The sequence below is a fragment of the Bos grunniens genome, chromosome 18, assembly GCF_055505025.1.
Source record: "Bos grunniens cultivar Pamir isolate PY7600 chromosome 18, Bosgru_T2T1.0, whole genome shotgun sequence".
In the NCBI taxonomy this organism is placed as follows: domain Eukaryota; kingdom Metazoa; phylum Chordata; class Mammalia; order Artiodactyla; family Bovidae; genus Bos; species Bos grunniens.
Window position 1 is genome coordinate 48262313 of NC_141182.1, and position 26248 is coordinate 48288560.

Genomic DNA, 26248 nt, shown 5'->3' on the forward strand with positions numbered 1-26248 from the left:
GGCTGCTCCTGTATCACAGACAAGACATGAAGGAAGGAAAATGCTCAGGTGGTGACAAAGTAGGGAATGGTATTCCAGAAGGGGTTTATAGTGTGTGCACAGTTCAGAGGAGAGCCAGCATACTGGCTCTCAAGGATACTCAAGACTAGGCTTTGGACCACAGAGAGAAACAGATGAGTGGACAGGAGGGACAACAGGCATCAGTTTATGCAGAACTCTGGAAAACAGTTTAGTTTGGATGTTTCCCTGGGGTCCTGGGGAGGTATGGAAGGTTCCCAGGGTGTTGTCCCCAGACCATTAGTATCAGCATCACCTGGAATGCAAATGCTCCAGCCCCATCTAAAGACTTCAGTTCAGTTCAGTTCAGTCGCTCAGTCGTGTCCGACTCTTTGTGACCCCATGAACCTCAGCACGCCAGGCCTCCCTGTCCATCACCAACTCCCGGAGTTCATTCAAACTCATGTCCATCGAGTCTGTGATGCCATCCAGCCATCTCATCCTCTGTCGTCCCCTTTTCCTCCTGCCCCCAATCCCTCCCAGCATCAGAGTCTTTTCCAATGAGTCAACTCTTCGCATGAGGTGGCCAAAGTACTGGAGTTTCAGCTTTAGCATCATTCCTTCCAAAGAACACCCAGGACTGATCTCCTTTAGAATGGACTGGTTGGATCTCTTTGCAGTCCAAGGGACTCTCAAGAGTCTTCTCCAACACCACAGTTCAAAAGCATCAATTCTTTGGCGCTCAGCTTTCTTCACAGTCCAACTCTCACATCCATACCTGACTTCAGGGAATCTAAATCCCTGGGGGTGGAGCCTAAATCTGTTTTAACAAGCCCTTCTGATTGAGTCTAATGCACTCTGAAGTTTGAAAACCACTGGAGTTTAAAGTCAGCTTTGCAGTCCATCAAAAAGTCATGGTCTGGGGAATTCCCTGGCGGTTCAGTGGCAAGGACTCCAGCTTCCACTGCAGGGGGCTCAGGTTCAGTCACTGGTGGGGTAACTATGATCCCAGCAGCAAAATAAAATAAAAAGACAGTCTGAGTCCTTAACTAGTAGGCGTCAGAGTACCAGTGAAAACTGTTAACTTATTGAATATTTATTTGTGCCAGGTAGTCTTCACGTGTTATCTTATTGACTTCTCAAGACAACGCTATGATATGACTGCCTTTGTCTTTGTTCTGCAGAGGAGGGTTTTAAACCGCATTCAGATTAATTTCCCACACGGAGCCCTAATTTTTTTTTTCACTAGAATTGTGATATCAAAGTCTGATTGGGTAGAAGGATAAGTAGGCCAGAACGACCAATAGGAACTCCCTGAAGGCCTTCCTATCACAAACTTCGTCCGCAGCTCCCTCTGCAGTCCAGGGCCCGCGCCGAGTTCTCCCTCCCTCTGTCCCTTAAGCCTTAAACGCTAGTCGGGAAGCGCGTTGCCACGGAGACAGGCGTGCCTCGCGAAAAACAGAAGTCGGTTGTGGAAGTGTAGGCGGCCATTTTGAGACCGGGCAAGAGGGGCGGGACTGGAGCGGCAGTGACGGTTGACCGGTTTTAACTTAGTGACTGGTACCACCGGGCAGGGAGAAGAGGGAGTGCCTGGGGCCTCCCTGGGAGGGATGCAGGGGGTGGGGGCGGGGTTAAGAAGGGGAGGAGAGGGGCGGGGGGAGGCGAGGCGGGGAAAGGCTGAGGAAAAGGAGGAGAGTCCAGGGACTGGGCACAGGACGGGCAGGGCGGAGAGAGGGCGGGGCGAGGTGCCTGGTGAGGCCAAGAGAGGAAGCAGGGCGATGAATAGGGGCGGGGCTAGAAGAGGCGGAGCTTAGAGCTGGGCTATCCAGGGCATGGAAAGAGGTGGCGAGAAGAGGGGAGACAAGGTACCGCGGTTCAGGGGGAAGGTGAGGACCGAGAAAGTGCTGACAGACAAGGCAGCGCCGGCAGGGAACGAGGAGGTGCAGGGCCAAGAGAGGGTGCGGAGCGATCGGAAGGCCAATGGCGAGGAGAGTTCCCAAGGCAAAGAAAGGGTCGCCAACGAGAAGGGGCGGGGTCACAGGAGGGGGCGGGGCAAAGAACGGGCTTGGGAAGAACATCTCCCCCAGGATGAGGGGGGAGGGCGGATCGATAAGGGGAGGGACAAGGCGCAGAAGACTAGCGAGGGGCAAGCTACAGGCGAGAAGTCGAAGCGAGGACAGGGGAAGAGGTGGGGCGTGGGGAAGGTACAGGTTCGGGAGAGGGACGGGTCTAGAGGCAGGATCTTGTACCTGGGCAGGGCCCGAGCACGGAGAAAGGGGCGGTGCGGAGAAATGTGGGGGGGCGGGGCAAGACGTGGGGGCGGAGCCAGGCCCAGGTATGCGAGGAGAGGAACTGGGGGCAATAAGTGGGGCATAGCTAAACCGGGAAACAGAAATAGAGACCGACTGAAGAGTAGGTGTCGGAGGCAGAGCACAGGCAGAGCAAAGAAGGATAGGACAAAGTTAAGGGGTGAGGCTGGGAGGCGGGGCGAAACCAGAGGTAGGGGCATGGCCAGGAGCAACAGTAGGGGAGAGCCCTGGAGTAGCCGCAGAGGCGGGGTCCAGAAGAGCAGTAGTTGCCCGCCGGAGGTCTGGAGCAGAGGTGGAACCAGGAGCAAGAATAGGAGAGAAGCCAGGAGCAAGAGCACAGGCGGAGCCGGGAGCAAAAACAGGAGAGAAGCCAGGAGCGAGAGCAGGAGAGGAACGTGGAGCAAGAACAGGCGAGAAGCCAGGAGCGAGAGCAGGAAAGGAACCTGGAGCAAGAACAGGACCGGAGCCAGGAGCAAAAGTAGGAGTGAGGCTAGGAGCAAGAATAGGGGTGGGGCCAGACATCTGAGCAGAGGCGGGACCAGGAGCAGGGACTGGGCGGGGCGCAGGAAGAAGGCGGGATCTAAGACGGCGCCTACCAAGAACAGTCTGGCCGGCTGGTGACCTCCGCCTTCCCCAGGTTGAAGCCACGTTACCCACTTGCCCGAGATGTTCCCTGTTGGCCCTGCTCCGTGGCCGAGGCTCCGAGTCCTGTGGGCGCTGTGGGCACTGCTGGTGGTGCTGTTGGCACCGTGGAGGTTGTGGGCGATACAGGAAACCCAGGAGTGCACCTGGCAGGTTGTCCTGAACAACTTAGAGTCAGTAGGCAAGAACGACGCGATTGATCATTTCGTCGATCAAGAGCTGTACACAGTGGACAAAGTGTTCGACCTGCTAGTGGACGCGCCCATCGACCGGGACGAGGTGAGGGGACTGGGGGCAGACGAATGGGAGAGGCCCTGGAGCTGCACCCTTCTGGGCTCTGGACATTTGCTCACCATCTCCTTGCAGACATACTTGGGCTTTCCTTACTACCTGAAGATCAACTACTCCTGCACAGGAGAGGTGGTGAGTGGGTGCGGGGGCAGGGGATGTTCATTCTGTTGAGGCCTCAGTTTTCCCCCTTTCTAACATTTAAATAGGCATGCCACCATTGAACCCTAGGGACCTTAAAGATTCAAGAAGATTCCTGGTATCTCACCAGGCACATAGTTCGTGCTTGTTAGCTTTTAATTTCCATTAAAAAAAAAAGAAAAGAAAAAAACCAGAGAGATACTCCCTGGTGGTCCAGTGGTTAAGACTGAAAGCTTCCACTGCAGGAGGCACAGGTTGGGCCCCTGGTCAGGGAACTAGGATCCCACATGCCAGATATTGGGGTCAAAAAGAAAAAGAAACAGATATTTTCCTCATAAAGTAAAGAAAATATTTTTTTAACTGAGATAGAATTCACTTGTCCTAAAATTCACCATTTAAAAATATACAGTTCAAGAGTTCCCTGGTGGTCCAGTGGCTAGGAGTCCCGGCTTGGTGTGCAGGGAGCATAGGTTTGATCCCTGGTTGGGGAACTAAAATTCTGCAAGCTGCCCCTGGAGACCACTAATCTGTTTTCTACTTCTGTGAAATTGTTTATTCTGGACATTTCATATAAGAATGGAATCAAGCAATATGTGGCCTTTTGTACCTGACTTCTTCCACTTAACATGTTTTCAAGACCCATCCATAACATGGATCAGTATTTCCTTTTTATGGCTAAGTCACCGATGCAATGGACTTGAACTTGGGCAAGCTTTGGGAGATGGTGAGGGACAGGAAGGCCTGGCATGCTGCAGTCCATGGAGTTACAGAGTCAGACACGATTGGGCGACTGAACAACAATATTCAGTTGTATGGATGTGCTACATTTTGCTTAGCCATTCATTAAGTGATAGTGATTTGAGTTATTTCCACTTTGGGGGTGGTTATTATGAATGATGCTGTGTTTGTGTAAGCATCTGTTTTCAGTTCCCTTCAGTATATACCTAGGAAATGAATTTCTGGGTCATATGATAACTCTGTTTAACTTTTGAGGACCTGCTGGGCTGTTTTCCAAAGCAAATCCATGTCATTTTACATTCTTATAAACCGTATATGAGGGATCCAGTTTTTCTATATTGTCATTTGTTGTTGTCCATTTCTTTGATTCTTGCCATCTAATATGTGCGAAATGGTATCTCAGTGTGGTTTTGATTTGCATTTGCCTCATAACTAATGATGTTGAACATCTTTTCATATGCCCATTAGCATATGCCCATTTATCTGTCTTCTTAGGAGAAATGTCTGTTCAGATCCTTTGCCCATTTAAAAACTGGGTTATTTGTCTTTTTATTGTCACATTATAAAATTTCTTTTTAAATACTGGAAAGTAGTTCCTTCTCAGATATATAATTTGTAAATATTTTTCACTTTCCATGTCTTTTCACTTTCTTAATGATGTCCTTTAAAGCACTAAAGCTTTACATTTATTGAGATATAGTTCACATATCATACAATGGCACCACAGTTTTAATTTTTGATAAAGCCCAATTATCAATTTTTTTTTTCATTTGTTGCGGGTCCTTTTGGTGTTGTCTAAGGCTTTACCTAACCAGAAGTCATGAAAATTTACTCCCATGTTTTCTTCTAAGAGTTTGTTTGTTTGTTTTAGGTCTTATGTTCAGGCCTTTGATTCATTTTGAGTTAGTTTTTGTATATGGTGTGAGGTAGGGGTCTAATTTTTACCTATGAATATCCAGTTATGCCAGGACTGAAAAGATTATTCTTTCCTCATTGAATTGTCTTGACATCCTTGTCAAAGATCAGTTGACCATAAGTATAAGGGTATATTTCTGGATATGATTCTATTCCATTGTTCTATATGTCCATATGCCAGCACCACACTGTTTTGGTTACTGTAGCTTTGTATTAATTTTCAAATTGGGAAGTTTGAGTCCTCCAAGTTTGTTCTTCCTTAAGATTGCTTTGGCTGAAATAAGCAGAATGTGGTGGTTTAGAACTGAAATTCTGAAGGCTACAGACCTGGGTTTGAATCTACCGTGGACTCATATTATCTGGAGGAAGTACAGCATGATTGTGAATCCTTTGAGCTCTGAAGCCAGGCTACCTGGTTTCAAACACCAGTCTGCTCATAACAGCTGAGTGATCTCAGGCAAGTCACTTAACTTCTCTGTACCAAAGTCTCCTCATCTTTAACAAGGCTACAATAATGATCGTACCCACTTCATAAAATGATTAAATATGTGTGAAGCACTGAGCACAGTGGCTGGTTCATAGAAAGTGAACACTAGCAATAAGTTCTAGAGTGTGACCTGGGCAGAGAGTTGACTCCATCAACCTTCTCTCCTTATCTGTGAAAGCCTGATAGTCATTCCTTTATCTGTTTATGCAACACTGAACTCTGAGTCAGACCCTCTTTTTTTTTTTTTTTCCCACAACGGGGTGGGGAAGCAGTACAGTGATAAACAATGTGGCCTGAATTTTCTTCTGGATTCAGCCCACCAGGGAAGCAGACAATCAACAAGTAAATACAGAAAACAACTTAATAGTGTAATCAGTGCAAAGATGAAAATAAAATAAGGTGAAGGCGTTAGCTGGAATGGTTGGGGAAGATCTCTGAAGAGCTTGAGCAGAGGCCTGAATGATGAAAAGGGAGAGAACTGGGGAAAACATTGGAGCCTAGGGAACAGCAGGTGCAGCAGCCCTGAAATAGGACCGAAGCCGGTGTATATGAGGAACCGCCCAGAGCCCATGTGTGGCTGGAGCAGACTAAGCAAGGGGGACAGTGGGAGGGGAGAGTGAGACCTGGCTTTCTCTCTAGTGAGATGAAGCCATGAGGTTTTGAACAGAGGAGGGATGCAATGGTATTCAGGTGTTAACAGGCTGAATGGGGGGCAGAGCAGGAGCAAGGAGACAGGGAGGAGGCTGATGCTTGGTCCAGACAAGAGTTAAGGGTGGACAGCACCAGGGCAGTTGTGGCCAGTATAGCCCTGATAAGGAAGAGGTCCCCAACACACCCACACCTGCTCCCCTGTGATTGGAAGCCAGAGGTAGGGCTGGGACAGGTATAGGGGGCAGGATTGAAAGGGCCTGGGCCGAGGCATTCCTCAGGATGAAGGCCTGTGCCAAAGGAATCAGACTAATTTTAATTAAATCTCCCACCCGTGTCTCATAGCTCCCCCCACACCCCTGCCCACAGTGACTTGAGCACAGCTGTCTCTTGGGGTTGCCTCCAAGCCTTTTCTAATGCTCTTCTAGAGACTTCCCTGGTGGTCCAGTGGTTAAGACTCCATACTCCCAGTGCCAGGAGCTTGGGTTTGATCACTCATCAGGGACCTGCATACCGCATGGTCCGGCCAAAAAATGAAATATTAATGCTGTTCTATACCCTAGAACCGGCTTTCCCTGGTAGTTCAGCTGGTAAAGAATCCGCCTGCAATGCAGGAGACCCCTGTTTGATTCCTAAGTTGGGAAGATCCTCTGGAGAAGGGATAGGCTATCCACTCCAGTATGCATGGGCTTCCCTGGTGGCTCAGATGGTAAAGAATCCTCCTGCAGTGTAGGAGACCTGGGTTCCATCCCTGGGTTGGGAAGATCCCCTGGAGGAGGGCATGGCAACCCACTCCAGTATTCTTGCCTGGAGAATCCCCATGGACGGAGGACCGTGGCAGGCTACAGTTCATGGGATCACAGAGTTGGACACAACTGAATGACTAAGCACAGCACAGCACATACCCTAGAATACATGTCTTCCTCCTTCCATCTCCATGCTAAGTCAGGGGTCCCCAAACTCTGGGATCTAACGCTTGATGTTCTGAGGTGGAGCTGATGTAATAATAATAGAAATAAAGTGCACAATAAATGTAATGCACTTGAATCATACTGAAACCTTCCTCCCACCCCCCAACCCTGGTCAGTGGAAAAATTTAGTCCCCACTAAACTGGTCCCTGGTGCTAAAAAGGTTGGGGACTGCTGCTCTAAGCCCTGCCCTCCCTTATTAGCCCAGCCAGGATCCTGGCATTTCTGGGAGGTTGTCCCTGGCCGCCCGGTCACCCTCGTCTCTAGTTCCTTTCTGTCTAACTGCCCCTGCCTGCCTGCTTGCTAAGTCACCTCACTCATGATTGACCCTTTGTGACCCTATGGACTGTAGCCCCTCCAGGCTCCTCTGTCTGTGGGATTCTCCAGGCAAGAATACTGGAGTGGGTTGCCATGCCTTTCTCCAGGGGCTAACTGCCCCATCATATCCCAGATCCCAGTCCCTAAACCAGAAGCCCCAAGAGTGAAAATGGAATCCCTGAAGTGAGGGAAGATGCTGCTAGTAGTTATGGGTGCCAGGTGCTCCCACCTTTACATTTTTGTTTATCCCATGCTTTCTTGCCCTATGCATTCCTTATGTCTAATTTCTGTCTGAGGACCTTGCTCTGGACTCACCTCCTCCGGGAAGACCTCCTGACTCCCTCCCAGCTGAAAGCACTTCCACCCTTCTCCTAGACTGGTCCTGTCCCACTCCTGAGCCCCAAACCTAGAACATGTTCTCTGACCTTCCCACGATGGAGAGTCTGTTCTCCTGACCCAGCCTAGGAAGAAGGCAGGCTAGTAAAGGTTGGGTCAAGGCAGGGGGACCCACAGGCTCTCTTAAGGGCACCCCTGTGGGGCCATCTCGCCCTCAGTCCTCTGAGGCCCTGGTCCGCAAGGGCCACCTGACAGGGCTGAAGCCAGTGGTGCTGGTCACCTTCCAGTCCCCAGTCAACTTCCATCGCTGGAAGATAGAGCAGCTGCAGATCCAGATGGAGGCAGCCCCCTTCCGCAGCCCAGGTGAGCCTGGAGGGTCACAGCCTGCCTGGTGGGTGGGGGCGTGGCCGTGTGGGCGTGGCCAGGGAACCTCAGCAGGGTTCATGGTCTCAAGGGGCGGCTAGGAACATCAGAGGGGCCTATGACCTGATGGGGATGTGGGGATGGTTGGGGGCCTCACAGGGATCTCTGACCTGGGAGGGGGGTGGCCAAGGAGGCCTCAGCAGGTTCCGGGGCCCAGATGGGGCCACACAGAGGCCCCAGGGGTATCCATGGCTGAGAATGGAACATGCCAAGTTGTGGGGGGATCCCAGTGGTTTGTGGCCAGGGGGGGAGGAGGCTACTGGAAGGCCCCAGCAGCCTCAGTGCCCACCGCCTGCCAGCAGAGAGATGTGACGCAGAGGAGATGTGTCTCATGAGCTGGTACACACCCATGCCCATCAAGAACGGCAGCGTTGTCATGCGCGTGGACGTTAGCAGCAATGGCCTGGGGCCCTTCATTCCCAATAAAAGGTGCCCTTTCCGGATCCCGGGCTGGGTGAGGCGTGGAGACTCTGGGAGGGGCTTCCTAATTGGCGGATTCCCATAGAAGACAAGAGGGGTCCTCAGGGAGGGAAAGGGGCAGGGAAGTGGCTGTGAGCCCTGGCAGCAGCCGGAGCCCACACCCGTGCTTGCCCCATACCCACCTCCAGGTTTCACGTGAACATCAACGGCTTCCTGGAGAGAGGGCGAGACCACGAACTCCAATTCACTGTGGGAAATGAGGTGAGGGGGCCCCGGTGATGGGAAGCGCCCCGGTGCCATGCTCTGCTAAGTACACATTAAGTCTTGACAGTGACCTGTGAGAGAAGGTCCTCTAACATACCCATTTTAAAGAGTAGCAAACTGAGGCCCCAAAAGGATGGAGCCATTTGCCCACAGACTTGAAACTGTGTCCACCTGACTCCTGCACCCATATTCTTAATCACAGTGCATTCATTCATTCAGTAGGCACTTCCTGAGCACAGAGTGTGGCACCACGGGAACGTAACAGTGAACACACAGACCCAAATCCGTGCCTTCTCTTTGAGCTGACAGTCTAGTGGGAGAGACAGACACCAGACCAGCACACATGAGATCAGGTCAATCCCACAGCAGGTTAAAATGCAGTCAGTGTGCTGGAGAGAATTCAGACTGAGGGGAATTAGATCTCTGTAAGAGGGGGTGGTGGGGGCTTCCCAGGTGGCTTAGGGCTAAAGAATCCATCTGCCAATGCAGAAGACACAGGAGACATGGGTTTGATTCCTGGGTCAGGAAGATTCCCTGGAGTAAGAAATGGCAACCCACTGCGGTATTCTTGCCTGGGAAATCCCATGGACAGAGGAGACTTGTGGGCTACAGTCCATAGGGTCACAGAGAGTCAGACACAGCTGAGCACACACACAGGAGGGGACAGCAGTGTTTATATGGATGCTCAAGAAAGGTGTAATTGAGGTCGACATTTGAGTACAGTCTTGGTGGAACAGAGGCAGGAATTACATGGTTACTAGAAGAGCATTTCGGGTAGAGGGAACAGTTGGTATAAAGGCTCTGAGAACCAGTGAGGAAGCCCATGTGGCCGGGAGAAAGTGAGCAAGGGGGAGAGTGGTGGAGGATGAGGTCAGAGAGGTGATGGAGGCAAATTGCACATGGCCTTGTGAGTCAGGGTAAGTTCTTTAGGTTTTATCTTAAATGAGACAGAACCGTGGGAAGAGAGGGGCTTGTTGAGCAGCCCTCTGGCCCCTGCCCCACAGCTCTTCCATCTGATACCCCGGCACTTTGTGAATGTCCCGTCGAGGCCGCTGTGGTACACTGTGGACCAGACACCCGTGCTCATCCTGGGCGGCATCCCTGAGGAGAAGGCCATCCTACTGACCGACACAAACTTCAAGGACTTCTTTCTTGTGGAGGTGAGTCACTGCAGGGCAGATGGTGGGCTGGGTTCCAGCTCCTAAAGTGGAAAGGGGCCCAGAGCCACGGAAGGGGTCCCCAAAGGTACACCAAAGCCCAGAAGAGGCAGATAACATCAACAAAAGACAGACTCTGCAGGCTGGGTTCAAATCCTCCTTCTGCCACCTCCTGGCTGTGTGATGTTGGGCAAGTCGCTTCACCTACCCTGGCCTCAGATTCCCCATTTGTAAAATGGGAACGATATTTATATTTACTTTACAGAATGATTCTGAGAATGATACAAATGCATAGCAGTCAGACCCAGAATGAGTAATATGGGAGTTGAAGCTATTATTATTTATAGGTCACCATTTGTAGTTCTGAAATCCCAAATCTTTGAAATGGCATTTTCACAATTCAAGGCTAAAACACATTTGTCAAGAAACTCTGACTTGAGCTAACAAAGACTTTTTTTTTTTTAATCTTTATGCATTCTATTTAATAATATTCTGATGCTGCCCTGCAGAAATATTAAGGAATTTGATTATGGGGTGCTGCCCCAGGCCTCATTGGGTGTTTGGGTGGTATATATGTGCCATGATGTGTGCTCAGTCACTCAGTCATATCCAATACTTTTGTAGCCCGCCAGGCTCCTCTGTCCATGGGATTTTCCAGGCAAGAATAGTAGAATGGTTTGCCATTTCCTAATCCAGGGGATCTTCCCGATCCAGGGGGCTCCAGCATCTCCTGCATTACAGGTGGATTCTCTACTCCTGAGCCACTGAGGAAGCCTCATATATGTGTCATCTTACCTTCTAAACACTGGAAAATTCTGAATTTCAATATACACCTGGCATCTAGGGTTTCAAATTTGGCTTTGTGAGCCTATATTACTTCCAAAACATGGAAGTAGTATCTGAAGCAGGGTCCTTTCAGTGTGAAAGACAAACATGTTTGGGTTAATTGCAGTTGTAGACAGAACTCCAAACCAGTTTGGTTTCAGCAGAGAGATGGGATTGAATAGGTGCACCCAACTGCAAAGCCTGGACACAGAGCAGCCTGCAGGCCTGGCTTGATTCAGGGCTCGAATGAGGACTCCAACTTTCAGCTTCACTTCTTCTGGATTAACTCCATCCTCAAAGTGATTCATATCATCCCAGCTCATAGGCAGAGAAAGGAAGCACCTCTTAAAAAAAATTCCTGAAATTTATTTGCTTGGTCCTGATGGCCCCAGCTTGGGTCATGTGTCCCAAAAGAATGGAGCGTGCCAGCTGGCTTAGCACGGGTCATGAGAAGACAAGAGACAGTGAAAGGATGACTCCCCCGGAGTGAAATCAGGGTAGCTTTGCCACATGCTGGGGGGACAAGATGCTGGTTAATTTTGTCTAAGATAACAATGTGCACTACAGCAACCCCGAAAGACTGCTTGAACCTCCTCCCATCAAAGTTGAAAGTGCCATCCATGATTTCTTTTTTTTTTAATATTTGTTTACTTATTTATTTGTTTGGCTGCATCAGGTCTTAGTTGCAGCACACGGGATCTTCATTGCATCACGTGGCATCATGTGGCCATCACTGTGGCCCATGGGATTAGTTGCTCCAAGGCATGTAGGATCTTAGTTCCTCCACTAGGGATAGAAGCCACGTCCCCTGCATTGAATGGCAGATTTTTAGCCACTGGACCACCAGCGAAGTCCTCCCACACATGGATTTCTGACAGCGCCACGTGGGTTAATGTTCTCTCAGTTCCCTCTGGCTCTGAATTCCTGCTTCTGTTGAACTCCTCCTGTTTATAGAACATCTCTGGTCTATAGAGCTGTCCTGTCAGTTCGCTCTCTGCTTCTCACTCAGGTCTTTGCAGACCTTGTTCAGTTTTCACGCTCCTGACGCAAACACACCCACAGGAGAGATGTAGCCAATGAATTCTGCTGAAGAGATTTGGAGGGCAAAGGAGGGGAGTTATGTCATGAGAATTAAAGGGGCAATTTGAACTTCAGGCATCCTTTTTTTTTTTTTTTTTAATTTATCAAGATGAAAATCATAAAATTCATAAAATTCACCATTTTAAAGTGAACAGTGTAGTACCATTGAATATGTTGGTATTGTGCAATCACCAACTCTATTTCCAAAGGATTTCCGTCACTCCAAAATCGAAGTCTATTTATTGTCATTTTTTAACCAGAAGGACTTTTCCCACATTGCTGTCTCTGCTGTTTTCCCTCTTTCTTCCTGTTTCACACCTCAGCACTCCTGTCAACTGCCCCTAGGATCTCATAAGAACAACCCCTGCCCGCCTCGTCCCCCACACACACACTATGCAGCTATCTTCAGCCCTGTGTTGGTCACGTTTAGATGCTGTAACAGGAATTCCCCAGAAGTCTAGTGATTAGGATTCCAGGCTTTCACAGCTGTGGCCCAAGTTCAATCCCTGGTCAGAGAACATTCCAGAAGCTGAATGGTGCATCCAAAAAAAAAAAAATTAATAGATGCTGTATCAAAGAGACCCCTGAGAGAGAACAGCTTAAATGGATGGTATTGCTCATTTGCCAAACAGTCCAGATGTGAGAAACCCCAATCTCTTTTACTTTCCTGCTTCACCATCCTCTAGGCCCCAGGTGTTGATCTTACCCGTGTGATTGGAGCTGCATCATGCCCATGTCCATATTGAAGCCAGCTTGGAAGGAGAAAGAGCAGAAGTGAAGGGCAAGCTATTTTCTCTTAAGCAAGTTTCACTTGCAGTCACATTCCATTGCTGAGGAATTAGTCAGTTGGCAACATGTACTTCAAGGGAGCCTGGGAAGTCTAATTTCCACCTGGCTGGCACATACTCTGCTAAAACTCCATTACCAAGGAAAATGGGAGAAATGGAGTTGAGCCCAACTAGCTACCTGCCAAAGATGGAAGAGGGAATTTGTTGGTTCATGTAACCAAAAAAATTCAGGACTTCAGGTCCAGTTTGATCCAGGATTTCAAACAGTGTCACCAAATCTGAGTCTCTCTCTCTCTCTCTCCAGTTCTCAAACCTGGTTCCTCTGTATTGACTTTCAGTTCAGTTCAATTCAGTTCAGTCACTCAGTCATGTCCAACTCTTTGCAACCCCATGGACTGCAGCACACCAGGCTTCCATGTCCACCACCAACTCCCAGAGGTTGCTCAAATGATTGACTTTATGCTCAAACATCTCTGGACTTGGAACTGCAGAGGTTGCATCTTCTCAGGCCCGCATCCAGTGGGAAATATCTTTCCCATTATCTTCTAACCCTCAAATCACAAGATTCCTTCCACTTGGTGTGGCTCACCTTGACTCAGTCATTGTGGTCAGAGAACCCCAACAGGCTGCTTGTTGGCGGAAATGAGTCAGAACTCTCAAACACTGCTCAAATAAGAAATGCAAAAAAAGAAAAGAAAAGAAATCCTGCTGACTCACAGCTTTTCTTTTCTTTTTCTCAGGCATGTGGAGGAAGAGGGGAGATGTGATGATCTTCTAGTTTAACAAAGAAATGTTCCAAGTATTTCTTCCAGAAAACAGAGGCAGCACTTTAAATATTAACAGGGCAATACATTGTGATATCCAATCAAAATGACAGATTGTGAGGGTGCACGTTAGTTTGCCCAGGCATAGCAACAAAGTCTGTAGTCTGCAGAAATCTCATGTACTGAATAGATACGGAAGTGAGAATGTTTATGTTCCTCTTAACTTGGTAAAATTTCCCTTAGCATCAGAGCCTAGAGTTTTATTTTGATTTATACTTTTTAAAAGTAAAAAATAAATTTTTCTTGTCTTCATTGCACAGCATGTGGGATCTTAGTTCCCCAACCAGGAATCGAACCCATGCCCTGGACATTGAAAGCTCTGAGTCTTAACGACTGGACCACTGGGAAATCTCTGATTTACACTTTTTGTTGGAAAAGTTAGTAGAAAATTCCACTTTCTAGTGGAAATTTTCAGTCAAACACATAAGTAGAGAGAATTGTATGATGAACCCAGCTTCAATAATTAACATTTTGCTTTTTTTTGCCCTACTTTTTTTTCCCCTAGAATGTTTGAAAGAAAATTCTAGCCATCATACCATTTCACTCGTAAATTCTGGGAATACTTGAGGAAATATCTCTAACACATTAGGACTTTTAAGAAATAAAATCACAATGCCATTATGATGCCCAGCAAAATTAACAATAAGCCCCTAATATTGGATGGGCCAAAAAAATCATTTGGATTTTTTGGTAAGCTGTTACAGAAAAATCCAAATGATTTTTTTTGCCAATCCAATATCATCTGACCTGGTCATAGTTAAATTTCCCCCATTATCTAAAAATGTGTTTTATAGTTGGTTTGCTTGAATCAGGATGTGCACGTTGCATTTGGTTGTAAACTCTCTTAATTCTCTTCTTACCTATAAGTCTGCTCTCCCCCAACCCACAACCATCAATCACCTTTTTTTTTTCGGGTAATTTAAGAAGCCAGGCCTTTCGTCCTATAGAATTTGACTGTTTGCTGCTTTTTTTTTTTTGGCTGCTCTGGGTCTTCATTGCTGCACGTGGGCTTTCTCTAGTTGTGAACGGGGCTACTCTGGTGAATGCATACTACTCTGCAGTGCATGGGCTTCTCATTGCAGTGGCTTCTCTTATTGCAGAGCACTGGCTTGAGGCACGTGAGGGTTACTGGTTGCAGCTCAAGGGCTTAGTTGCTCCATAACATGTGGGATCTTCCTGGACCAGGATTGAACCCATGTCTCCTGCATTGGCAGGTGGATTCTTTACCACTGAGCCACCAGGGAAGCCCTGGCTGTTTTCCTCTTCATAGAATCAGTTAACTTATTCCTCTGACCTTATGTATTGAATATTAGTCTCAGGGTGCCATAATAAAATATGACAGACTGGGTGGCTTAAACACAGAAATTTATGTTCTTGTAGTTCTGGAGTCTGGAAGTCCAAGATCAAGGTGTCAGCAGGGTTGGTTTCTAGTGAGGCCTCTTTCCATGGCTTGCAGATGGCTACCTTCTCACTGTCCTCATGTGGCCTTTTCTCTGTGCATATGTGGAGAGAGAGATAGCTCTGGTGTCTCTTCCTCTTCTGATAAGGACACCAGTCCAATAGGATTAGGGCCCCATCATTATAACCTCCCTGTTCCTTAATTATCTCCTTTAAGGCCCCAACACAGTCATGTTGGGGGATAGAGCTTCAACATGTAAATTCTATCCGCAACACCCTATATTGCCTATAAACTGGTAGTGAGTTCTAGAAGCTTGGTTAAAGTTATACTCAGTCTTTTAGGCAAGAGCCCTTCATTGCTGGTGCTTTCCCACTGTTAATGATATTGCCAGTGTTAGTGATCAGTCAGTGAGTTCAGATAGCCAGTTGTTCAAATAGAATAGGATAGGGACTTGCCTGGTGGTCTAGTGACTAAGAATCCAACTGCCAGTGCAGGGGACATGGGTTTGATCCCTGGTCTTGGAAGATCCCACATGTTGCGGGGCAACTAAACCCATGAGCCAAAACTACTGAAGCCCGTGCTCTAGAGCCCATACTCTGCAATAGGAGAAGCCACTGCAATGAGAAGCCCTCGTACCACAACTAGAGAAAGCCCACATGCAGCAGCAAAGACCCAGTGTAGTCAAAAGTAAATGAATATAAAAAACACAGAATAGTATTATTAAAATGTGCCTTAGGCCAAGCATGGAATCTTTTGGATCCACTTGAGGACAATCCTGACTGTAGCCTGGGGAACTAGCTGTGCTGAGCCCTGTTGAGTACATGGAGCACTGCCCAACTCCAGGGAGCATAGAAAGCCCCCACTGGCTCTGGCCTGGGTCACCTGCTTCCAGGGGAAGTTTGTTGGGGGAAGTTTGGCCACCAAGATGCTGCTGGAGGGTGAGCAGAAAGGGAGCCCTGGGGGCAGCCACATGTGTCCATCCCAAGCAGTGGTCAGAGCAGGTGCCTCCCCATAAGGCGGGACACGGGAGTGGAGATCAAGGCCACCTGCTCACCACTGGCTCCACTCCCCCGCAGTTGAGCATTGACAGTTGCTGGGTAGGCTCCTTCTACTGCCCCCAAGCCAGCTTCACCGCCACCATCTACGATGCCATTGCCACTGAGAGCACCCTCTTCATCCGGCAGAACCAGCTCATCTACTATTTCACAGGCACCTACACCACACTCTACGAGAACAATCATGGCAGCGGTGAGGGGTCACTGGCCGGGTCACATACCCGGGCGTCCTGGGCATCTTAGGCCGTGGGACCTGCCTGTTGGAGCCCCAGGGAGGGCACTTCAGGGACTCCATCACTGGAGGCACCTGGGAATGGAATTACCATGGGTGGGAGAGGGGGATGTAGGAGGGACTTCCCAAGCTCCTGAAGCATCACTTCCCACCCTGCAGGCGCCTCCTCCTGCCCTCTGTATGTTGGGGCAAGGCTTTCATCCAGACCTTCCCAGGAGTCTTGAACCGACTAAGGGCAGAGAGAGGCCTGAGAGTGAAGGGAGGGAGCAAAGAGAGAAAGACACACGTGCATGCTCACTCATATGCAAAGGCGCAGAGAGTGTCAGAAAGACATACGAGAGAGAGATGCACACCAAGTGAGAAGTGTGGGGCGCTGGGGAGGGGCAGAAAGTCAGACAGAGAGAGAATCAGAGATGGGCTGTTGGAAAGGCAGAGCCATGAAGGAGACTGATCAGGGAGGGAAAGAGAGACTTAATTTTTAAAAATTTACTTATTTGGCTGCATCAGGTCCTAGTTGCAGCGTGTGGGATCTTTAGTTGAACATGTGAACTCTTAGCTGTGGCATGTGGAGTTTAGTTCCAGGGCTTGAACCCAGCCCCTCTGCTTTGGGAATGCAGAGCCTTAGCCACTAGACCACCAGGGAAATCCTGAGAGAGACTTTGGATTCGGTCTCGTCTTTTAAATGATACCAAAGCCCTAGTTCTTCTGACCCCTGCCTCCTGCCCCTGCCCCATGTAAATGGGCGATGTGAACTTACAGGACCACAGAAACTTACACTGTAACCCCTATTTCATTAGTTAGTGAGTGTTCCCAAAGGCTTTATTTTTCTCACTTTCTTTCTTTAGGAACTTTGACAATGGGAAGAACCAGGTTAGAATAGGTATAAGTCAAAGAAAGGGGTGTTTACTGGCTTAGCTAGAAAACTCAGGAGCATGTTGGTTTCAGGCATAGCTGGATCTGGGGGCTCAAGGTCCCAGGCTCAAATGTCTATGCTGGCCCCCACAGAGAGATGGGTTCGAGTCCTGGCTAACGAGTGCATCAAGAGGTTGTGCCCCGTGCATTTCCACAGCAATGGCTCCGAGTATGTGATGGCCCTCACCGCTGGCAAGAACGAAGGTTACGTCCACTTTGGGACCATCACAGGTAAGGTCTGGGGTCTCCAGCAGCCCAAGAGACCCCTCTGGATCCTCTCACTCCTAAGAGTTCTGACCCCAGGCCCTCACCTCTCACCCCTTCCTTCAGGAGGGGTCCCAGGCTGTGAGTCAAGATGGGTTTATGCCTTTGTAGTGGCAGGGCTTGGCGGGGTGGGGGGGTGGGGTGGGTAATGTATCTTTCACAATGTGTTTGGTTTCAAAGAGCAGAAGCCCAATTCAAAAATCATTTAAGTGTAGAAAATGTATAAACTTATATAGATGAAAAGACCCAGATGCAGCATCAGGCATAGCTGGATCCAGGGCTTGCAGAGTGAATCGTCAGGACTATCCCTTGGCAAGGGAGAATAGCCTAGGGATTATAGCATGGGTTCAGGAGAGAGACTGCTCTAACACACCCAACTCAAGTCACCTGTGGCTTTGGACAGGTAACTCAACCTCTCTTTTCGGGTGCTTACCCTCATTTGCAAAATGGTGCTGAGAATACTAATACCCACATCATCGTGTTGCTATCAAGGTTAAGTAAGTTGACATATATGAAGATCTTAGAGCACTAGGGACATGGTGAGTCCTACTCAAGGGTTTGTCATTATTAGCCCTGTAATTTGGCCTCATTTTCACAGGGGTTAGAGATGGCATCCAGGAACTCGGGGCTCACATCTCCCACTGGTTTGAGTCACCCCTAGCGAGTCTTTCCCCACTGGCCTTAGCACAGATCCCAGGGTTCACTCTGGCCCATTTCTTGGTCATGTGCTCAGACCTGAGCCAATTACTGTGACCAGCAGGCAGACATATTCTGATAGGCCAGTTGTGAATGGACAGAAAGGCCAGTTGGGGGAGAGCTGCCCAGGGCTAAGAAGGAGGCACAGGTATTCAACCCTGGATAACTGAAGAGCTGATGTGGTGGGGTGCCAGATGGGCTGGGAAGGGCCTGAGCATTGATCTGCTCTGTTCCTCAGATGGCCTTGTGTCCTTCAAGTTGCTGCCCAGGGATCGGTCTGTGTGCAATGCAATTCTAGGTACCCCGCTCCTACATGGGTCTGCGGGGGTGGGGAATAGGGCGGGTTTGGGAAGGTTGGGGGCAATCGGGGATGTGGGAGAGCAGGGAAGGGTGGGAGAGGCCACGGGAAAAGACAGGCAGTTTCTTGGGGACGGGTGGAGAGTCACCAGGATAGACATGGCAGTCACAGAGACCATGGAGAGGGACGGGGCTAGAGGGGCTTCTCTGGACCTCTATCTTCCCTCCCCAGTTGACAACTGCTCCATCACCTGGGCTGTATTCATTGCCGGTGACTACAATCTACTGATGCTGGTGGAGATTGTAGGCCCTACCTCCTCGAAGTATTTCCAGGTGGTCAGCTATGACCTGGGTAATTGCGGCATCATTGGGGGCTGCTAAGCAGGAAGGGGCAGGAGCTGGGGTTATGAACTGCTGCTCCATCCTGTGGCATCTGTGCTCAACAGATAGCAGAAAGGAAATGTGGCTCCTGCCACTGCTAGGTCAGGGGGCAGTGGTGGAGAACAGGCTGAGTGGCCTGGGGAAACTGAGAGGAAGTCAATGAGACTGGAGCAGAGGGGGAAGGGGAGGGAGGGAGATTGAAAGCATGAGCAGATGTGAGACCTGGGAGGGCCTTGTGGCTCCCAATAAGATTTGATGTGAGCTGACGGAGTGAGAATAGGGCTTCCGAGGTGGTACTGGTGATAAAGAACCCGCCTGCCAATGCAGGAGACAATAAGAGACATGGGTTTGGAAAGATCCCCTGGAGGAGGGCATGGCAACCTACTCCAGTACTCTTGGCTGGAGAATCCCACGGACAGAGAAGCCTCTAGGGCTACAGTCCTTAGGTTTGGATACTACTGAAGCAACTTAGCAGGTGTGCATGTACAGTTGTTTAGGCTGTGTCTGGAGCTCCCCAGCCAAGGAATCAAGTCCTCTGCCCTCACAGGACTGTATCCTCTTAGAGGAAGTGCCTTTTTATAATTCACATGAAGAAATTCTATGGTCTAAAGAGCCTAGTGGGCTATAGCCCATGGGGTCACAAAGAATTGGACACAACTTAGCAACTAAACAACAGCAACAACAGTGGGCCCAAATGGGAAGCTGTTGGGATGGGGTTGGAGGCGTTGGGGAGCTGGGGACTTGCTCAGTTGCAGGTCTTGAAAGCTCAGGGTCTCAGGAGATTTTGCTGTCTTCCCCACCTGCAGTCAGTGATTACCTGGTTGTGCTCTACACCATCCCAGAATTCATCCCTGACGGTAGGAGGGGAAGGCAGAGGGGGCTGGAAAAGTGGGTGGGTGCCAGGAGAAGCCCAAGCGACCCCACCTCACTGCTGTGTCCACTTTGCTGTGTACCCTGCCAGCTCGAGGCCTGGAGTTCCTGATGATTCTAGGGACAGAGTCCTATACCAACTTTCCTATGGTCCCCAAGGGCATGTCCTACAACCCATATAACAACCTGCTGCTCATCTGGGGCAACTTCCTCCTCCAGAGGTATGGAGCCGGCCTCCCCAGCCCCACATAGGGTGGGGCTCCTTTCTGAAGTCACCAAGTTTTCAGGGTGTGAATGCCCAAGGCCAGAAGAGATCAGAACCATCATGGGAGAAAACATGGACTGGGGTGGGCACAGATAGAATAGGGGAAGCTGATATTTTAAAGCTGGGAGTCCTTTAAAAAACAAACAACGTTTTATCCTTATTTATTTTTGGCTCCACTGGGTCTTGGTTGCTGTGCACGGACTTTTCTCTAGTCACAGCGAGCAGGGGCTATTCTTCGTCATGACGCACGGGCTTCTCATTGCAGTGGCTTCTCCTGTTGCAGAGCTCAGGCTCTAGGCATGAGGGTTTCCATAGCTGAGGCACTTGGCCTTAATTAGTTGTGGTGCACGGGCTTAGTTGCTCTGCGGCATGGGAGACTGAACTCACATCCTCTGTACTGGCAGGCAGATTCTTAACCACTGGATCACCAGGGAAGTCCCAGTGGTGGGAATCCTTTCTTAAATGAAACCTGCTATGAGGACCCAACCTGTGTGAGCAATAGAGGGACATGGCCCAGGCAGAGGGTAGGATGCTTTTCACCATTCAGGAAGCTGGAGGACCCAGAGCCAACTCTGTGGGGGGCTGGCAGTTTTTGGTTGAACGCTCCTGTTTATGGATGGGCAGGTCAGCCAGAGGGTTTGGAGGTGGGGGGCAGAAACCAGAGTCCCAGGCTTCCTTTGTGCGTTCTCATCAGGCTGGCGGAGAAGCGAGTAGATGGTTCTCGCAGCGGCATGTCACGACTAGTCAGGGAAGCAGATATTCTCCAGGCCTCACCTGGGTGTCCTGACCTCCCACCTCTGCCGTTTCAGTTTTAACAGTGAAAACTTCATTTACCTGGCGGACTTCCCCAAGGAGCTGTCCATCAAGTACCTGGTGAACTCATTCCGAGGGGACATGGCCATTGTCACCGAGAATGAGGAGGTGGACTGCCCTGCCCCTCTCCCCACTTCCTTTCTGCCCAGCCACAAAGCCCAGGGGTCTCTCTTCTCCCCCACCCCCATCAGGGTAAAAGGGCCCAGGAGAGGGAACATTCTCAGGGACCCTGGGGAATGGAAGGGCAGCAGAAGCTCCATTTATAGCTGAGAATCCTTGAACTCAAAAAGGAGGTGTCTTTTCCAAAGTTACTCAGTAGGGTAAAGGGCCTGTGCTCAGAGTCACAAGCGGATGTCCAGAGGGAGCCCTCTTTCATTCTGCCATGCAGCTCAGCACACTTGATCCAGTGCTAGAGACATAGTGGCCAATGAGTCAGCTGTGGGCCCTGCCCTCACAGGGTCCCAGTCCAGTTGGGAGGATGGATTCATTCCCAGACAGTGACAGTTCAGAGCAGCCAAGGCTGCAGTGAGGAAAACAGCACCCATGGAAGTTCAGACGCTGTCTGGGGGTATACACGTCAGGGAGGGCTTCATAGAGAAGGCCACATGGAGGGGGGATGTACTGGAGGCTGGAGAGGATCCTCCAAGCTGAAGCTAAGGAGGAGATTTGGTCTACAGCCAAATGTGTTAGAGGATAAGAGGGTGGGCATCAGTGCAGAGGAGGGAAACTGGGGCCAAGGGGATACTAAGACCCTGAAGGGGTCAAAGAGCGAGAAGGGAGACTTCCCTGGCCATCCAGTGGTTAGGACTTCACCTTCCATTGCAGCAGGTGTGGGTTCGATCCCTGGTCGGGCAGCTGAGATCGCACATGTCTCAGGGCCAAAAAACCAAAACAGAAAACAGAAGCAGTATTGTAACAAATTCAATAACAATTTTAAAAAAGGTCCACATTAAAAAAGAATCTTAAGAAGGGTGAGAAGGGAAAAAGAGGGCTTAGCCCTCAGATCCCCAGCCTTCTGGCATTGTGTATATAAGGAATGGTTACATTGCAAGTAATAAAAACCCAAGCAGACTGAAACACTGAAGAAATGTATCATGGGGAGTGAGGGCTGGAAGCAGAGGTGGCTGGGTCTGAGAAGCAGAAAGATGGCTCACCTGGTCCCAGCCAGAGGTGAGCACCCAAGACTCACCCCTCAGGGAGTGGGGTCCTCACCCCTCGGGGGGGGGGTGGTCACAGCACCCCCGGGCCTCACGCACACACCCGGCTGTCACACCCCCAGATCTGGTACCTGCTGGAGGGCAGCTACCAGGTGTACCAGCTGTTCCCGTCCAAGGCCTGGGAGGTGTACATCAGCCTCCAGGTTCTTCAGCAGTCCTCTCGCTACGCCCCCAATGAGACCATGGTCACCCTCTTCTACGAAGACAACAAACTGTACCAGGTGCCAGGGCGGGGGGATGGTGTGGGCGAGACATGGGGGAGCTGCAGGGTGGTTGACACCGGCTCATGTGGCCCGTGCCTTCCCACTGCAGCTGGTGTACCTGATAGACAACCAGCAGGGCAGGCTCATCAAGAGGCTCATGCCCGTGGAGCAGCTACTGATGTACCAGCAGATCAGTAAAGAATATGTCTTGGAGCGGCAAGGGTGAGAAGATACTGAACCACAGAGATAGTCAGAGAGCCTTAGGCACTGCTGTCTGAAGCTCCCATTATGGGGTGGGGGAATGGGGAGGGGAGACCAAGCCATCCCCAGTGACAGCCTTTGGGCTCAAAGGAGGAGGGGTCTAACCCAGCCTGAGGGCAAGGTGCATCACGGAGGGCTTCAACGAGAAGATGTGCATGAAGGGTGAGGAGAACTGACGAGGTGGTAGATGGAGAAGGGTGTTCCAGACAGGGGGAACCACTTGTGCCAAGCGGAAAGGAGATTGGGTGATCAAGAACTGAGAGGGAGCGTAGTATGGATAGAATGCATTGCCATTGAAGTGCCCTGGAGACCAGGCGGAAAAGGTGACCCTGGTGGTCGTAGGGAGGAACTTGAACTTCATGATCAGATTTTTACATCCTTCTGCTCACCTGCAGAGGATCCTCGCCCAGGGAGGCAGCTGGGAGTGGTGGAGGAGTGAGGTGGAAGAACCCTTAGAAGGCTGAGTACTGTGGAGGGGCCGGGGAGAGTCTAGGATGCGGTCCAGAACTCTGTTCTGAGGGGCTGAGGGACAAGCAGATGAATATGTCCAGGGGCTGAACCTGAGGAGGAAGGTCAGGGATTGCGTAGGTCAGGATCAGCCTTGCGTAGTCAGCCGCGCAGGGGTGGGAAGCAGGCCCGCGGAGGTACCTGGTGAGCGGATCCCGGAAAAGTCAGCTTCCGTCCTCCACTACCACCACTCAGGAGCCACCTGACGCTGTCCTTCTCCAACTTCTGCCCCTTCACGGTGATGCGTCTGCAGGAGCTGCCCAATCCGCAGATCTACACGCGCCAGGAGCGCTACCGCGCGCAGCCGCCGCATGTCTTGGAGCCCTGGGGCTTCCACAGCGAGAACTCACTGGCTGTCTATCAGGGCCTCGTCTACTACCTGCTCTCGCTGCACTCGAAGTACGACAAGGTGAGCGCTGTCCGGGTGGGCGCCATCCTGCCTGAGGCGGTATCGCAGGGGCTTCTAAGCCGGAGAACCGCGGCGGAGGGCGGAGCAGAGCAGAGCCGCCTCGGTGCTTCCGAGGCTGAAGGGGGGCCGAGGAGGGGATCGACCTCGGCTCAGAAGAGATGGCTTTGGGCTGGGGGCGGGGGTGGGCGGTCGGGCCGAAAGCCGGGCTTGGGTGTATATCTTTCAGTTTGGGTCGGGGGCTGGGACTGAGGCTAGGGACACTGCCTGCCTGGGCACGCCCCTTGACATACCCACCCCCTCCCCTCGGTGCCTGCAATTCCTGCAGCCATACGCGGACCCAGTGCACGACCCCACCTGGCGCTGGTGGAAGAACAAGAAGCAGGACCAGGTGCGTGGAGAGGATGGCGAGTCGGGGGAAGGGGCCGAGCACGGATCTCCCCCTCACCGTCCCCCTGTCCGGGCACTGACTTTGCCCCGGACCCTGTCGCCTAGGATTACTACTTCTACCTGGCCAACAACTGGCGGAGCGCGGGCAGTGTGCACGTTGACATGACCAGCTACGAAAAGATCTACGACCTTAAGGCCGAGAACGAGCTGCCCGAGCGCATCTTCCTGGACAAGGGTACCAGCTACAGCTTCTCAGTCTTCCTGACCACCCGGAAGCCGGAAGTCCAGCACGGTCTGTGGGCGGGGCCTGAGTGGTGCCGAGGGGCGGGCTTCGGCTGGATCACGCCCCCAGCCTTAACCCCGCCCTCTGCTCCAAGCAGGCCCCTCCTTCCAGGTGCTGAGCCCGGTGGATCTGGCTGTGGTGCTGGCGGACCCCGACTGCATTGAGGCAATGGTGAAGGAGAAGGTCCTTGTTAATCGCAACTCTGTGCTTTTCTGGGTGAGACCAGGTGGAGAAGAGGCGCTAAGGTGATGGCGGAGCTACTGGGGCAGTGGACCTGTTAGAAGCCCGCAGTTATTTGAACCGTGCCTGGGTCCTCCTGCTGGCCTACTGACCCCTTCATTTCTGCCCCCACGCCCAGGTTACGCTCAGTGATAAAAGGTCTTGCTTTGACCAGGGAATTAGTGGACATCACCTCATGAAGACCTCCATGCTCGTCAAGGTGTGTGGTCCAAGCCTGGAGGGCAGGGAAGCAGATGAGGGGAAGGACTAAGTCATGGGGTCCCGTCTCATCTGCTCCTACTCCGCAGGTATTGGGCTCATCTGGGCACTGCTTCCAGAACACGAACCGGGGCCCCCGTATGCAAGTATTGGACTTGGGGTCCTGGGCCCTGTGCTGGGAGGGAAGGGTGTGGGTCAGTCTCAGCAGGGTGGGATCTGAGGGGTCTAGCTGAGAATCCCATGAATGCCTTCCTAATTTTTTCTTTCTCATACATTTTTATCATTTACCCCACCCAGACGCCCCCTCCCTCCTTTAATCCCATGTTTTCAGGAAGGGCTGCATTGCATAGATTGTACACAAATTTGTGTGTTCCTTCTGATACTGTTCTTCTAGGGGAAGTTAAGTATCTGTGACACAGGGCTTGTTTTTCCCACTGGTCCAAAGGTCGCATGTGAACAAGCTTGGCTCTCCCTTCATGCCTTGCTCTTCCTTTGCCCTCTCACACGTGCTTTGTTAAAGCCTTTGGGTCCTTGGTTCTTCACCTGCTATGGAGGCAGGTAGTGAGGCTCTGAGAGATGCAGACATCTGCTCCAAGTAACCCTCGGAGCTAACAAGTGGTAGAGGAGGGCTTGTTCTCACCCACTTCCCTGCCCACTCTCCAGGAGACAGACTCTGGTATTTCTCTTTGCTGGGTTAGTATGCGTGCATGCTAAATCACTTCAGTCATGTCCGATACTTTGCAACCCCATGGACTGTAGCCTGCCAGGCTCCTCTGTTCTTGAGATTCTCCAGGCAAGAATACTGGAGTGGGTTGCCATGCCCTCCTCCAGGGGATCTTCCCAGCCAGCCCAGGGATAGAACCCTTGTCTCTTATGTCACCTGCATTGGTAAGTGGGTTCTTTACCACTAGGGCCACTTGGGAAGCCCGAGTTGCTATGACCCAGGGCAGTTTAAAAAAGGGACTTGTAACAGCTCCCAACTCCTTGGATTACATGGGATATTCAGGGTCAAATGCAAGGAAGAGTGACCACAGCCCAATAACTGTTTCCTGCTAAACTTAGTAGTGCACACTATTTTCCTCTTCATCATAACCCCAGAGTGTCAGTTAGTATCTCTATTTGGGCCCAGCAGATCCCTTCCAGGAATCTGATCCGCAGCACACTGCAAAAGACTTGGAGACATTCTAAATGTTCATTACTAGGGGAGTGGTTAAATAAAAGGTGGTACATCCATTCAGTGGAAAACTATGCAGCTATTTAAAAAGAACAGGGTGTGTGTGTGGGGGGGTGGTGCGGGCGGGTGAACTCCCTGGTGGTCCAGTGGTTAGGAGTCAGTGCTTTCACTCTTGTGGCCTAGGTTCAATCCCTGGTTGGGGAACTAAGATCACACAAGCCTCGTGGTGTGGCAAAAAAAAAAAAAAAACAAGAGCAAGGGGGCAGAGATTTCCACATACTGCAACAGTGTATACTTGATAACATATATTCATGTTTGCTTTTATTTTCATGAAGAAATTATGGGGAAAAGAGCAAGAAAGTATTCATAATGGTTCCCTACTGGTTGAATGAGCCCTTCCCTGGTGGCTCAGATGGTAAAGAGTCTGCCTGCATTGCGGGAGACCTGGGTTTAATACCTGGGTCAGGAAGATCGCCTGAAGAAGGAAATGGCAACCCACTCCAGTATTCTTGCCTGGAAAATCCCATGGACAAAGAAGCCTGGCGGGCTACAGTCCATAGTGTTGCAAAGAGTTGGACACAACTGAGCAACTTCACTTTCTTTCTTTCTTTCTTTA

At 50.5% G+C, this 26248-nt stretch overlaps 1 protein-coding gene and 1 long non-coding RNA gene across 51 annotated transcripts in view; one reads left to right on the forward strand and one right to left on the reverse strand.

Moving 5' to 3' along the window:
• Nucleotides 1-1545: 1545 nt before the first annotated feature.
• Nucleotides 1546-26248, forward strand: part of CATSPERG (catsper channel auxiliary subunit gamma) — a 30173-nt gene continuing 5470 nt past the window's right edge. For 3 of the 50 annotated variants that reach the window (XR_015145906.1, XR_015145908.1, XR_015145907.1), the window contains exons 1-21: nucleotides 1647-1883; nucleotides 2944-3371; nucleotides 8007-8151; nucleotides 8511-8640; nucleotides 8820-8892; nucleotides 9900-10055; nucleotides 16045-16216; nucleotides 17261-17398; nucleotides 18366-18425; nucleotides 18657-18776; nucleotides 19612-19662; nucleotides 19767-19896; nucleotides 20750-20861; nucleotides 22033-22191; nucleotides 22283-22395; nucleotides 23137-23350; nucleotides 23676-23738; nucleotides 23843-24029; nucleotides 24118-24265; nucleotides 24379-24459; nucleotides 24548-24604. Coding sequence is in view for 15 of the 50 variants with exons in the window: in XM_086352282.1 (XP_086208408.1) it covers nucleotides 2973-3371; nucleotides 8007-8151; nucleotides 8511-8640; nucleotides 8820-8892; nucleotides 9900-10055; nucleotides 16045-16216; nucleotides 17261-17398; nucleotides 18366-18425; nucleotides 18657-18776; nucleotides 19612-19662; nucleotides 19767-19896; nucleotides 20750-20861; nucleotides 22033-22191; nucleotides 22283-22395; nucleotides 23137-23350; nucleotides 23676-23738; nucleotides 23843-24029; nucleotides 24118-24236; nucleotides 24379-24459; nucleotides 24548-24604 (2679 nt within the window). In the remaining 35 variants the exon portion in view is untranslated. Of the gene's footprint in view, nucleotides 1884-2035; nucleotides 2186-2218; nucleotides 3372-8006; nucleotides 8152-8510; nucleotides 8641-8819; nucleotides 8893-9899; nucleotides 10056-16044; nucleotides 16217-17260; nucleotides 17399-18365; nucleotides 18426-18656; nucleotides 18777-19611; nucleotides 19663-19766; nucleotides 19897-20749; nucleotides 20862-22032; nucleotides 22192-22282; nucleotides 22396-23136; nucleotides 23351-23675; nucleotides 23739-23842; nucleotides 24030-24117; nucleotides 24266-24378; nucleotides 24460-24547; nucleotides 24605-26248 lie in introns of those variants that run through there. The other 47 variants (XR_015145903.1, XR_015145901.1, XM_086352282.1 and 44 more) reach the window with 36 other exon arrangements.
• LOC147353770 (uncharacterized) lies at nucleotides 20086-23218 on the reverse strand. Its single transcript, XR_015145937.1, has 3 exons — nucleotides 23083-23218; nucleotides 22824-22994; nucleotides 20086-22166 (listed from the first exon to the last, which is right to left on the reverse strand). It is a non-coding gene; the product is annotated as an uncharacterized LOC147353770 (long non-coding RNA).